The sequence below is a fragment of the Chaetodon trifascialis genome, chromosome 22, assembly GCF_039877785.1.
Source record: "Chaetodon trifascialis isolate fChaTrf1 chromosome 22, fChaTrf1.hap1, whole genome shotgun sequence".
NCBI lineage: Eukaryota > Metazoa > Chordata > Actinopteri > Chaetodontiformes > Chaetodontidae > Chaetodon > Chaetodon trifascialis.
In genome coordinates, this window is record NC_092077.1 from 15011624 (window position 1) to 15026624 (window position 15001).

The window sequence follows — 15001 nt, forward strand, 5'->3', positions numbered from 1 at the left end:
ATCCAAAGAACACCGTCAAGTAACTGTTGTCTTTTTCAGATTTTGGTATAAAAAGTGTGGTCAGATGTGGGCAGGTATAGGCACTGGATGCTGCCTCTTGCTCTGGGTTTTGCTCAAACATCATTGCATGGAGGTCAAAAGACAGTGGGACACAGGACGGATGTGCGTCCATTCATTAACTTTAACTTCAGCTGATCTTATACAGCTATCAGTGCTGGCATTGACCTTAACAACCTTCCATTCAGATGGAGAAGCACGAGGTGACAGTGGATGAAAAAATCATGACCACAGGCCATGTTTTTATCTGGTTGCTTGCATTTTTGCCAAACCTGAAGGGCAGGTGCATAGTTCCTAATAAACTGGATCCAGAGGTGAAGAAGAACTCTCGAGTGAGCATTGTGTGCTCATTTCCATTTGTGTGGTCCTGCACTCGTTTCTGCAACATCTGTTAGCAGCAGGCTGCTTCTGCTCCCAAATGGAGTTACCAGCTTTTCACTCCTTAGGGGCAGGACATCAAGTCATTACATATGTTGATAGAGGTCATCTGGGCTTGATCTGATGGAAGTGAACCGGTTGAGCCTTCATGTGGGGGAGGCCATCTGATCCCAGCAGTGCCCAGCCCAGCTCTGCGTGTTTCGCTGCTGGCCCTCCATTAGGGTTCATAAGGACTAGTTCATGGCCATGATCGAAGGGGTGTCGTCTGATCCAGTGAGTAGAAGAGGCAGAACCTTATCGAAGGGCTGGGATGGTATCCCTCTAACGTGTCTGTAGTGTTTCTGTAAAAGGGGCACTGGACTGAGCTGTAAGAATCAGGTTGCTAGAGGTGAAGCAACTGTGGATGAAATGTCTCGTGTTTGATTGTATGGTGGACGATATGTGAAAATATGATATGTGAACGTCATTATTATATAATAGACTTAGTCATGAAGTCAATTATTGCTGCACAGTTTTTGTGTTTTACCACTCTGGCTTGTGTTCCATCTTTTAAGCATGTGAGCAGAGTAGGAATGGAGGGCGATAGCTTGCAAACGAGAGCTCCTGTTACTTCTGTGTGGAAGATAGTAATAAGGTGTCAGACACCATGAAATGCTATGAAAGAAAAAAAAAAGGAAGATAACCACATGTACTATTGTGTAGTCATGAAAGCAGAACAAAATGGTAAACCACATGACTGTGCAAGTAAAATGCATAGTTTCACAATGACTGAATCAAATTAGTTTGGGCCCATTTATCTCAAAACTTCAGTACTCTAATTGCAGTAATTACTTGTATTTAAACGATTGGTCGATAACACACCACTTTTGACAACCAGACACCACAGTTCATCGTCATATCAAATGTTCTGTCTATAATCAATGGATCTATTCTGTCTCCAAAGGTGAACCATGTCCTCCTCAGCCTGCCAGTGGATGTCTCTGTGCCCAGCTGTCTTCAGCGCCCTGGTGGTTTCGTGTTTTGTGGTTCTCCTCTACACGTACTACAAGCCTGACATCAAGTTCTACGTCTCCTTTGAAAACTCAGTTTACAAAGACTACATCACAGAGAAGTTTAGGAGCTGTACCAATAGTTCTGGGCCCTTCAAGATAAAAGTATGTGAATTATATCCCAGAACATTCTTTCATTCATGTCGAGGACTTTTCCACTTCAAAGGAGCTGGACCTGTCGCTTTAAAAAGGGGGTAGGGGGCGGGCATAAATTATGAAATGAGTATACTCATTTTGGTTTGTCTGGCAGAAATGCATCTAAAATTGTCTTGTTAAACTGCAACACAAGCCTTAAACTTTCAATATTATGCACTCTAATATTTCAGATCAATCAAGTCCAGTCGTTGAAATACATGAAAAGACTGGGACTCAATATTGAGCTTGTCAGTTCACTTTCTGTCTGTCAGAGCAAACAGTTTAGGCTATTTGAAGACATGAACAAAACAAAGAAAGAACCCATCCCCTAACGCACAGTGCTTTTCTACCTCAAGCTGAAATTGTTGCTGTTCCTTATTACAGTTTCAGCTCTGCCTAAATGGCCTCTTATGGACTCTAGCAGTTTTATCAGCCTCCAATAGTTTGACAGGCTGAGCAAACCTCTCCACACATCATTGTCATGATTCTATTCAGTCGTTACATGAATTAAAAATAGCCCAATAATTGTTGGATAGGTGTGTCACAGAGAGACTGTTCAGTTTAGATCTTCATTTCCAGGTAGGCAGAAACAGGAACGCTTTGGCCGCTTTGCAGCGGGCGAGACCCGAAATGTCGCCGTGCTGGTTGCACCTGCAGCGCAACTGCGCCAAAGCTCTGTGTGTCACCAAAACAGCTAATCAGGAATTTTCCGGGTGAGATTGTGCGTTCAGTTTTTGACCGGAGCACAGCGCAGTCAAGCCTCAACCGTCTTCGCCGAGTTTGTGCGCCTTTGGGTAAGTTCATTGATTTTTTTTTTTTTTTTAGTTATTTTTTTCTCTCACTGAACCAGGAAGTCTCTTTTCTAGGGCGACCGGTTAGAAATAAAATAAAACAGAGCTCAGAAAATGCAGCTGCATATCTTACTTTCATGGATTTTTAACGCGGCTTTAAATGTGTCCAAGGGGACCAGATCGTGAACGCGCAGTGTGCTCTGCATATTTTATTCCAAGTCCAGGGAGCCAAGAAGGCTTTAGTCCCAGCTCAGTGCAAACCCATGAGACCTGCTCAGAGAGTCACCTGGTGGAGCGAAGCTGAAGACTGCCGGTGCTCTGCGTCAGGAGATTACTCGTATATGAGGAGAGTTTATCCGGTTTATTTGGACACGACAAAACAATTTAAAGCAATTTGCCTGTATTTGAATTTGTCTTCGTAGATTTAATGGTGGCCAGCCCACAAAGTCTTAATAGCGTCAGAGTTGTGTGCCAATCGTCACAAAAATAAAAAAAATAAAAGTCTGCAGGACACTTAAAAAAAAAAAAAAAAAACTTAAGTTGAAATTAAAAATCGAAATTCAGACCTAGGAAATGTCTAAAAAGTCTGATTGAAGAACATTTCTGAACCATTTCAGGGCTTTTGTCAGTGTCACTTGATGCATTTAGCAATGGCTCAGAGTCACAAAGCAGCACAGCGTTGCTTGTTATCCGGGGTCTTTACTGTAAACTGTCATGTAATAGAGACCACCAATGCCTTTTTTTCTCCATGTTTACCTGCAACAGGTAAAACTGCATGCAACTGTGTTACAATATCTGTTTAAAAAGATTAAATTACAGACCCCATTGTACCAGATGCAGCGCAGCAGAACATCCTTGTGTGCTTTTTTTTACACTGCAAATTAAAATAAATCAATCAGTGTCTATCCATGATTATAGAATTACGATCTCGTTTATTAATTCAGTGCTAGTTTACACATCTTACTCTTCCAAAACCCGCAGAAACAACTGCATTATCACATGGCAAGCTTCATACACACTCTGTGAGGCCGACTTTGGAAAACTACGGCCGCCCGCAGGAGGAAGATCCGCTGCCGTGGTGTCAGTTTCGAGTGTGTGTCACAAAGACACGTTCGTGGATACAGGCGCGTCTCACTGAACACCTAAACATGAATACGGTGAAGCTGATAGCTGACGAAAACGAGCCGTATTGTATGACCCATGTAACCGGTTTCACACGAAAACCTCGAGGCCACACGCTTCACTGACTGTCCGCCCCGCCTCCGTCACTCGGGGCCGGGCCCTGCACATTTTCGGCCGGGTGGAGAGACTCAGCTGGAAGATGGAAGGCGTAATCTGACGCCCCAGGACACACCTATCCAAAATCGAAAATATCTGCACAGTATGTATGGGGGGAAACAGCTCGCGAATGAGAGCATCTTGTGCGTAAGAGATAGTAGTACAGTATCAAATAATATAAAATGCAAAAAAAAATTTTTTTAAATCCTGTAATAAGCAGGCCAATAAAACACCACATAAATCTGGTATTTTTTGGGCATGCACTTAACAATTAACGCGACAGTGCCAGGAGGCAAGTATACAGCTTAACAGTGACTTTGTGATATCAAATTACTTTTTGTCTTTTGAACTCAAGGCTTGATGACTGTGCTTTCATTAAAAACCCGTGTGTAAATGATCGGCCAATAACCAGACACCACAGTTCATTGTCATATCAAATGTTCTGTTGATAATCAGTGGATCTATTCTCTCTCCAAAGGTGAGCCATGTCCTCCTCAGCCTGCCAGTGGACGTCTCTGCGCCCATTTGTCATCAGCAGCTTGATAGTGTTGGGTTTTGGAGTTCTTTTCTACACGTACTACAAGCCTGAAATCAAGTTCCCCTCTTTTGACATTTACATGGAGAGAGCCAATCATTCCTGTCCTACAGTTGTGTGTCCAGAGGCACCACAGATCCAGAAGTCAAACTGCTCCACAGTGCTGCACATTAACCCAAATCACAGTGACACCCAGAAGGTCCAGACTGCAGCAGTGGACACTGAGCCTGATACCATCGTATTGATCTGGATGTGGCCATTTGGCCACACGTTTGATCTCAGCTGTGATATTTTTAATGTCAAAAAATGCCACTTGACAGATGACAAGTCTCTGTACCATAAGGCCCACGGGGTTCTCTTCCACCACAGGAACATTAATAAAGCAAATTTACCACAAGAGCCACGTCCCTGGTTTCAGAAATGGGTGTGGTGGAATATGGAGTCACCTGCAAACTCAGCTCCAATCTCTGAGCTTAATCACTCTTTCAACTTGACATGCAGTTATCGGCTGGATTCAAATATTCCTGTGACTTATGGGTATCTGGCGCCAGTGACATCTGAAGATGAGAGTTTCAAATTGCCAGCAAAGGACAAGCTGGTCTGCTGGATTGTGAGCAACTGGAACCCGAACTATAAGAGAGTTCAGTTCTACAATGAACTGAAAAATCATGTTGAGATTCACACTTATGGAAATGCATTTGGCCAACGTCTAAGTAATGAAGACTATGTGAAGATAGTTTCTAGCTGTAAATTCTACCTCTCCTTTGAAAACTCAGTTTACAAAGACTACATCACAGAGAAGTTATACAGACCTATGAGTTTAGGAACTGTGCCAGTAGTTCTGGGCCCTCCAAGACAGAATTATGAGAACTACGTCCCAGGAGATTCTTTCATTCATGTCGAGGACTTTTCCACTCCAAAGGAGCTCGCAGAGAGGCTAACTTACCTTGGCCAAAGTAATTCTGAATATATGAAATACTTTAACTGGAGAAGCAGGTTTAAAGCGAAGTTATTTGCATTTGGCAGAGAACACGCTTGCAAAACGTGCCGTTACTTACAAAACCACAAACGGTACCAAACTTTTCACAATCTGAACAAATGGTACTGGGGTTAACTGAGAAAGAGCATCTGCCAAATTACTTTTCAGCCTGGGATACTGACAATAATGCTCTCAAAGCGGCACACAGACATCAGCAACTCCGTTCGATTCTAACTGTTACAGTGTCTTTATTTATTACAGAAGCATTTTGACACAAGAATGTGTGGTCTATTCATACATTATCTGAGGTTAACTATAAACGCTCCTTGGAACATGACATTGTTTTAATTGCTTTGGAAACACTTTTCAGGACTGCTGCCAACTTCAGTACAATGGAGGTGGATGGATGTTGTTTTCATTGTTCAGGGTGTTGAGTCATGGCGAGTTTCACAGAGATACATAACTGAAAACCTGTCTGCATGAATCAAGCTGACTGGAAGGAAGATATAATATACTGGGTGTTTTGTTATCTAACCTGTCATTGTATATTTTGCGAAATGAAGTGGTTTTGTAATCAAATTAAAATTGGACCAAAATGCGTACAAGAAGGATTTCTTGCATCAAGAATGTAATTTCTTATTTAATTTCAATTGATTTTTTTCAAAGGACATTAAATTTCAATGCTACTTGTTCAGATGATTGTATTACTAATTAAAACTGGTTTTATGAATTCAATTTGTGCTCCAGTTTTGTCTCTTTGGATGATGCACCTGTTATCTATTTTTGGACTTCAGCCAAAAAAATCTACATCTTACAGTCATCTAGAAGTTAGCAATTGTAGTTTTTTTTTGGTGCTCTTTTAATATATTTCCTTTGCTTTGGACACGCAGCGTATTGCGCTTCATATTGAGAGGAATGTTGATCAGTTTGTCCATTCAGGATAGTGTCGAAGAGATGAGAGAATTCTACTTGTTTATTATATGGCATCTGAGAGGGCCGGATTGTCTGTTCTGAAATATTAGAGTTAAATATCTAAATATGTAAAATACAGCACCAGAGTGTCCAACAGGCTCTTGTCCAGCATCAGCATCCAGAAGAAGAAGAAGAACTCTGACATTTCATATCAATCAGTTAAAGGCATGTAAATATTGGGCTTGTCATCACACTTTCTGCCTGTCAAAGGTAACAGTTCGGGCCATTTAAAGACTTGAACAACACATTTTTATCCACAAAGAAGCATCCCCGAGCGCACAGAGCTTTTCTGCTTCAAGGTGAGATTGTTGCTGCTCAGCTCTGCCTCAGTGGCCTCTTGTGATGGAAGAAATGCAAGTTTTATCAACCTCTAAGAGTTTGAAAGTAAATCATGTCTGGGAGAAATGTTAAACATCTCTTGCCCACTATGTTGAACAAATCCAGGATTAGTGTTTCTCCGCGTGCGCATCCCTCTCCACACATCACTGTCATATTTCTATTCAGTAATTATATCGATGAAATTAAAGTGAAATCATTTCTGCTTCAGTCTCTGGATGGGAGTGTCAGCGAGGGACCGGTCAGTTAAAATCACAATTCAAAGGTAAACGGAAACAGAAACGCTTGGGATACACTGAACACGTGCATTGGGTGTGCCGCAGAATGCACCTTTTCGCTGGCTTCATCTGCAACGCAGGTCCGGTCTGAATCACAATCACCGGGAGAATGTGTCTTCAGTGTCCGGACCCAGCACAGCGTCGCGAAACTTCAGCTTTTTCACTGAGTTTGTGTAACAGACCTGCGGGTGAGTTAACATCTACATCTACATCTACATCTACAGGAGAATATGTGGGGGATAAAGTTACTGAGCAACCAGCTGGTGGAACAAATGCCGACAGAGTGATGGAAGCCCCGTTTGGTCCACAGCAAAAGATATTCGTTTTGGATCAGAGTCAGCAGGGTGTCAGCGTTGGATCAGTCAGTTCTGATCTCATCTTTTCTCCTTCTATTAACTTTTATCATTTCTCTGTCATTCAGACTGCTGATTCAGTCCCTGCTGTCAGCTGTGATCAAAGATACGCAGATAAGAGGATCCACCAGTAAGAATCATTTAAGAGTTTAAGTGGTTTTAGTTTGTGTGTGTGTGTGTGTGTGTGTGTGTGTGTGTGTGTGTGTGTGTGTGTGTGTGTGTGTGTGTGTGTGTGTGTGTGTGATAGATAGATAGATAGATAGATAGATAGATAGATAGATAGATAGATAGATAGATAGATAGATAGATAGATAGATAGATAGATAGATAGATAGATAGATAGATCATCATCCACCCGCTGCTCCATCATCACGCTCTTTGCTTCCATGGCTCGCCCATTGCGCAGCGGCTCCCCTTGTAAAGCCGGTCAGATTGCTCATGTAATCCGTGTGTTTATCCAGATCAAACAATCGACCTCACCTCGTGAGCCTCGTGATGCCTACAGTAAAATATGCCCGTGTCCCTGTGAGTGTCTCTGTGACCCCACTCCCACCTGACAGCGCGGCCGAGGGCTTCCAACTCCCAGCAAATTTGCATCCCTCCTGTGAGCTCCATCCACGGTGTTTTACACCTGCACTTTGTGCTGCAGGGTTTGGAATCGTAGGGGTTATGAACTCGTAAGCAACTGAATTAATGAATGTTTTAATTACATGACCGTGGATATACACTGATCAGACTCATTCATTTTAATGCAAAGTGTAAAAACAGCCACAGTGCTGCTCTGCTGCGTCGCATTGCTTTGGTACAATGAAGTGTTCATTTTAACCATTTTTAGTAATCGTTATTGCTCTACTACGTATACTCTCCACCTGTTGGGGGCCGTGTAGCTGCGTCAGAAACGAAAATAGGCCAGCCGCGGTCAGCGTCAGTTGACTGGAATGGACGCGGCAGACGTGTTGCGTCCGTGCACGTTCCGCGTGTGTTTCGGCCGCGTGGAGGGGCTAAGCGGGGTGTGTTGGTCATGTACACCAGTTATGCAAACAACAAAAACTATTGACTCTGTTATTTTCATGGTTTATCTGACGGTTGCGCCCAGGAACACACCTCTCCAAAGTCACACAGAGGCATCTTACATATTAAGCTTGCTTCTCTCGTACACTGACAGCAGACACTGCACAAACATTCAAATTAAACTTCCAAAGCTAATATTTGAATAGAGTTTGTTCTTGTCCAGATTAGAGGCTTACCAGCATCTTACCTCCTCCGCCCTGTACGATGTGTTATGGTTAATTTTCACAGCCCCCTGAGGGCAGCAGAACCGGTTTGACACGCTTTCTCTTGTGAAGAGTGGTGCGCAATTACTGTTAGTCTTTACAGTGAGTAAATACTATTTTCTAGTCAGTTAAGCAGAAGAAGTGGTCAATAAAACACCACATAAAGATGGTAATTTTGTTTTTGGGCATGGACACCATAAATCTACTGGCAATTAACATGGCAGTCCCAGTAAATGATACAGCTTAACAACGATTTTATGATATCAAATTACTTTTTGTCTTTTGAACTCAAACCTTGATGACTGTAATTGTAGTAATTATCTGTGTTTGAACAACTGGTCGATAACACACCACTATCAGACGCTCTGCCTATAATCAGTGGATCTATTCTCTCTCCAAAGGTGAGCCATGTCCTCTTCTGCCTGCCAGTGGACGTCTCTGCGCCAGTTTGTCTTCAGCACCCTGGTGGTTTCGTGTTTTGTGGTTCTTTTTTGCACGTACTACAAGCCTGACATCAAGTTCCCCTCTTTTGACACTTACATGGAGAGAGCCAATCTTTCCTGTCCTACAGTTGTGTGTCCAGAGGCACCACAGATCCAGAAGTCAAACTACTCCACAGAGCTGCACATTAACCCAAATCACAGTGACACCCAGAAGGTCCAGACTGCAGCAGTGGACACTGAGCCTGATACTATTTTACTGATCTGGATGTGGCCATTTGGACGCAAGTTTGATCTCAGCTGTGATATTTTTAATATCAAAAAATGCCACTTGACAGATGACAAGTCTCTGTACTATAAGGCCCACGGGGTTCTCTTCCACCACAGGAACATTAATAAAGCAAATTTACCACGAGAGCCACGTCCCTGGTTTCAGAAATGGGTGTGGTGGAATATGGAGTCACCTGCAAACTCAGCTCCAATCTCTGAGCTTAATCACTCTTTCAACTTGACATGCAATTATCGGCTGGATTCAAATATTCCTGTGCCTTACGGGTATCTGGCGCCAGTGACATCTGAAGATGAGAGTTTCAAATTGCCAGCAAAGGACAAGCTGGTCTGCTGGATTGTGAGCAACTGGAAACCGAACTATAAGAGAGTTCAGTTCTACAATGAAATGACAAAACACATCAAGATTCATACTTATGGAAGAGCATTTGACCAAGATGTAAGTAATGAAGACTATGTAAAGATAGTTTCTAGCTGTAAATTCTACCTCTCCTTTGAAAACTCAGTTTACAAAGACTACATCACGGAGAAGTTATACAGACCTATGAGTTTAGGAACTGTGCCAGTAGTTCTGGGCCCTCCAAGACAACAATATGAGGACCATATCCCAGGAGATTCTTTCATTCATGTCGAGGATTTTTCCACTCCAAAGGAGCTCGCAGAGAGGCTAACTTACCTTGACCAAAACAATTCTGAATACATGAGATACTTAAGCTGGAGAAGCAGGTTTAAAGTGAAAAGGTCTGCGTTTGGCAGAGAACACGCTTGCAGAACGTGCCGTTACTTGCAAAACCACAAATGGTACCAAGCTCTTCATGATCTTAACAAATGGTACTGGGGTTAACTGAGAAAGAGCATCTGCCAAATTGCATTTCAGTTGACAGCTGTTCAGATCACTCTCCATCAATATTCTACATAATGTGTCTTTGATTTACTGAAGGTGATTTAAGAAGTGACACAGAGGCTGCAGTGATATTAACCTTGGATTCTGTGGTTGTGCCTGTAGTTTCACAGATCAGTGAAACACGGTGCTTTATATTTCATATATTGTACATATGTTGTGGATTACGGCTTCTGTATTATCATCATTAAAGTCATTTTATGACAATTCTGTATTTTGTAAAGGACACAGAGTAAGTTTGGTCACTGTGATCTGTTACAAGGTTATTTCCATATTTAAGGTTCACAAACATCATATAGTGATATTGTTTCCATTGTTTTTTGCATACTTTTCCTTGGCCGTTGCAACCACAGTACAAAGGAGGCGGGTGGTGCTTTTGTAAGAGAAGAAGAAAAAATTCTGCTAATTTTCCATCACGGAAAATAGACCACAAGAGTCTGAAGAAACAAGATTTTATGTTTTATGTATTCATCTATTTGTTTCGTAACAAACCGTCACATTTTGAATGGAATTGAACTACATTTGTCCTCATTTGCTCTGAGCACAATTGACCACAGTGGGAGCATTTGTCTGGCATTTTCAAGCCTTACAAGCCTGACACTTTCAATATTATGCACTCTGATATTTCTGATCGATCAGCATGCAAATGTTTATTTTGTATTCAATATTGAAGTGTGCAATATCATGTTTGCCTGCGAGGACTGACTCTGCTTCTGATAATACAGCGTAAGTACGCCCTCTGCTGGTGATCCGCGAGACAGCATTTAGGTTGCGTTTCACTTTGCCTCACAGTGTCTGGCTGGCAGAGCCGTCCAAGCGCACAGGGCCTCGCGCCAGGGGGGCTCGCGCCTGCAATCCTGTTTTTTTTGTTTGTTTGTTTTAAACTTCTTCTTTTTTTTTTCTTTTTTTTTTCTTTTTTACAGTTTTTTTTATGAATTTGTCTGTCTCTGTCAAGGTCACATTAAAAACAAACAAAATAAATAAACAAATCCAACAAATTAAGCGGGTTTTTCCATTGTCGCTTTGTCATTAGGCCTCGCTGAGCACGTCCGAATCTCAGGATATAAATTCACCGGACCTCTTGAGATGATACGAGAGATAATCCCAAAGGGAACAACTACAGCACTTAAAACACTTCGACACCGCAAAGGGATTGAAGGAACTTTCCCGAACTGTGAGACTGCGCTCACTGACTTTTCCAGTAACGGTGGCATCGGGCGAGTTGAAACTAATTAAAAACTATTTGCGCACCTCCACGTCACAGGACAGACTGTGTGAGCTTGCCCTCCTATCAGTTGAAAAGGACATTGCATCCAAAGTGGATTATAAAGATCTTATTGCTGAGTTTGCGGCCAAGAAGGCAAGCAAAGTGACTCTGACGTCATCAGTTTCTGCGCAATTTCTGCATTTTGAGTCCGTCTTATTTGTTGGAGTTACAGTGCTGTTGTTGTGTTGTGTATGTTGTGTATAGTTGTAATGAAAATGAACTTATATTATGAATGAAAAGTGTTCTGCCCTATTTCTTTAAAATGTCAAGATGAGAAAAATAAAGTGACTGATGTAAAGCCACTCGTTGCACAGTTGATTTCCCCCCTTTGAATTAAATAGCAAAAAGTCATAGCTGAGACTATGTGTATGATTATGCTGTATTATTCCACTTGATAAAAACGGGACAGGGACAGACGCAGGGCCTGGCAATCCTTAATCCTTCAAAAACGTATCTGATTAAATAAGATAAGATAAAACTTAATTGATCCCATGCCAGGGAAATGTACCTGTTACAGACAGCAAGAATAAAAAGGAGAGGTAGAACAAATATACAATAAAAAGGATCACCTGCATGTATATTATATACAAAAGAGTATGAAGAATACTATTACCATGTGAAGAATGGCTCAGTTTCATATTGTAAAATGTTGAATTGTACATGAGTAAGATATGAATAATGAATCATTTCTCAATGAGAAGTAATATAAGTCTTGATTTAAAAAATAATGATGTATTTCTTTTTTTCTTTTTAAACTCTGAACTGTGGTTTTTCTTTTGCAACAAAGTCCCAGTTGCACTGAAATAGTCCAAGTTGGCCCAGAGATGGCGCTCACACCAAAATCATGACATCAGAGAAATCAAGAAACAATTAAGAGCAGTTGTTACCAACAAAAAACACATTTCCAAATGGAGTTTCATGGTCAATCAGCAGCATCTGTAATAAAAAACGGAAACAGAGCCAATTGTCTGGGTGTTATGTTCGCTCGGCACATATAAACAAAGAATTGTGATCAGACCAGCATTTGTTTGGCTCATGGAGCTGTCCAAGGTTTGATGCAACAGATAACACAGCCTCCATGTTTACCCACACACAGTGAAGTCCAACAGACCGAAGCTTTCACTGAACACATCTGCGCTTCATGGCAAAACCTGCTGAGCCAAGACAGCACACAGTAAAGCTCTGGAAGAGCTGTAGAAGAAAGAAGAGAGTCCTGAGCAGCCAGTCAGCATCAAGAGCCCGTTACCTCACAGCAATACAGTAAAGCTGAAACAACAAAATAAATAACAATACAGAAACGCACTATGATTAAGCTGCCTCCGCCCAGACAGCTGCTTGGTGGCCATTGTGCCGCTTTGTTGTCAGCAGGCTGGCCCTTGAATGGCAACGGAGGAGACAGAGATTGTCAAAGTTATCCCGCTCTTACTTAAAAATCCTGTAATCTGTATCCTCCTCTGCAGGCAAGGGGAGGTCGCTGGACGTGCGCGTATTTCTCAGGAGAGAAAGGCATTTTCCCACCATCTCTGATCAATCAACACTTTAATGACATTTCCATATAAAATCTTCTCTGTCATGTCTTAAAAATACGCCCAGGGAATCCAGAGGCGGTGCTGTGTGATAACCGGTGCTTAAACATTGTTGGAGTTCAAGTGCAGCCACTTTCCGCTCGCAGGCTTTGTGATGCGCACATGCAGTGGATGTTTTAGTAACAATAGTTCTTTGTCGATAGATAGCTGACGTTAGGACTGATGCATCACGTCGGGTGTTATGGTCTGTGCTGACAGGAAATATGAGCTTTCTCACGGACACCGTGGAAAGTACAAAAGGATGACTTGTTTAGCAAGTAACCGAAGCAGTACGCCTTAAATTCCCTCTTTAACTCTTACACAGTGATGGCAAAACCTATGATGAATTATAAAATAAGTACTCATACTGAAGGTCAAACATGAAACAGAAGTACTGGAACATATAAGGCAGTTTGTGTGCGTTGCTGGGAGAAGGTGCATATGACTGCAGAAAATAGATCCAGGGAAGAAAAGGGGGAAAAGAGAAAGTGGTCGAGGATGTGATGACCTAAAATTGCCTCTGCTGCCCGTGTGTGAAAAAATGCACAGACCCGATCACCACTGTGACAGCCATGTTACACTCACCGGCACATAACACTCTCATGACAGCTCACATTTACAGCAAGCGACGCCGAGATGAGCTGCCGGTGATGTCAGAAAAGACGTTTTCATGGTTTTAAAGCCACAGGAGAAAAAGTAGACTTAATGCAAGTAACACAGATGAGATTTAAGATTAGAATTAATATGAAACCACTGAGCCACCAGTTGGAAACATTTGTGCAGTGCAGCCAAGCTTTATTCAAACCTAAATAACTGTTTTGAATGGGACAGTTTATGATAATACCAACTTCAGGGGAATTCAGAGTGGAAGGCTGAAGGTTACCGGGCTGAAGGAAACATCAGGTACAGAATAAAATCTCTTGAAACAGATTGATGTACTTGTACTTTCCTAGAGCATTTACTTTATACTTGTAGTCCCCAACATTTTAGAGGAAAATATGTTATTTTTTTCTGACAGCTGTAGTTTCGAGTTGCTTTGCAGATGAAGGTTCAAAACCTGCAATGAGCTGAAAGAATCCAAAATATTTTCATGGAGTGAAATAAGCCACCTCAGAGGATATAAAATGAGTGAAAGTAGCTCTTCTCACATGGTAATGCATCAGTGATTATGAGATAATATTGTAGCATATAAATGTGACACTGACAGAGCCCATTATGACTGATTTGTGAGTAATTTTACACTTTAACTGTAACTAACACTGAGGCCGCCATCAACAGGTACAACACAATGAAAGGACAGCTATATTCCCTTTATGCTCCTCACAGAACAATAATGACAAAAAAGGATGAATGAATAAAAGGTCCAAAAATGAAAAGTTTCTATGGTGAAGTGCAGAGGATGAGTTCAGAAATCTCACAGCCTGATGGAAGAATCTTAAAAAAAAAAATCAAAACAAAACAAAAAAAAGGGAGCCGTGTGTTCCTGGATTAGCTCCGCCCACCAAATGTGTCATCATGTGTGCAGCCAATGGGATTGAAGTGGCTTTGATGTAGTTCTAGATTGGAATTGGAATTGTAGTTCTAGAATGGTATTGGCAATAAATACTGCTGCAAACCCCAGCAGAGCAGTATCGACCTTGGATTTACACACAAGAGAGATACGCGTTCCACAGTGCAGATTATTACATCGATTCATTTATTGATTGATTATTATTCTGCTACTGACGAACACATCGTACTACGAGATTGTCTACTACAGGTGACTAGTGTCTACTACAGAGAACTGCTTTCTACTACAGACAACTGCTCTCTGCTACAGACAACTACAGCCTACTAGACAGTCCAATGGCGGAGAGAGGCAACCCCAGAAGCCACCAAAGGGGTCCATTGGCTGGTCCTGCTCGTCAGGCCCCTCCAAACCATTCCGCTGAATTCGTCCATCTGCAAAATGCCTTTCATCGCAGTCAGAGCCAGATCAACCATTTGAAGATCCAGTTGAACCAGGTGTGGTATCAAAGGGATCAACTGAGCACTGAAAAGAAGAGACTCAGCTACAGAGTCTCCAACTTGGAAAGAGAAATTTGCAGACGGGATGAGCTTCTGAAAGCCAGCAAGGAGATGAGGG

At 42.0% G+C, this 15001-nt stretch overlaps 2 protein-coding genes and 1 pseudogene across 5 annotated transcripts in view; all 3 read left to right on the top strand.

Moving 5' to 3' along the window:
• Positions 1-10015, top strand: part of LOC139350329 (4-galactosyl-N-acetylglucosaminide 3-alpha-L-fucosyltransferase 9-like) — a 31143-nt gene extending 21128 nt beyond the window's left edge. For 2 of the 3 annotated variants that reach the window (XM_070991598.1, XM_070991599.1), the window contains exon 2: positions 8817-10015. In XM_070991598.1, the coding sequence (XP_070847699.1) occupies positions 8824-9987 (1164 nt within the window). In that variant the 5' untranslated portion in view covers positions 8817-8823 and the 3' untranslated portion in view covers positions 9988-10015. Of the gene's footprint in view, positions 1-6921; positions 6977-8816 lie in introns of those variants that run through there. The other variant, XM_070991597.1, reaches the window with a different exon arrangement.
• The window catches only part of LOC139350331 (N-acetyllactosaminide beta-1,3-N-acetylglucosaminyltransferase 3-like), a 51786-nt gene that overhangs the window by 21064 nt on the left and 15721 nt on the right, over positions 1-15001 (top strand). Inside the window, exon 1 of one of the 2 annotated variants that reach the window (XM_070991603.1) lies at positions 6959-6976. The exons of the other annotated variant lie outside the window; for it this stretch is intronic. The gene's annotated coding sequence lies outside the window, so the exon portion shown is untranslated. Of the gene's footprint in view, positions 1-6958; positions 6977-15001 lie in introns of those variants that run through there. 2 annotated transcript variants of the gene reach the window in all.
• LOC139350950 (4-galactosyl-N-acetylglucosaminide 3-alpha-L-fucosyltransferase 9-like) lies at positions 2375-5164 on the top strand (annotated as a pseudogene).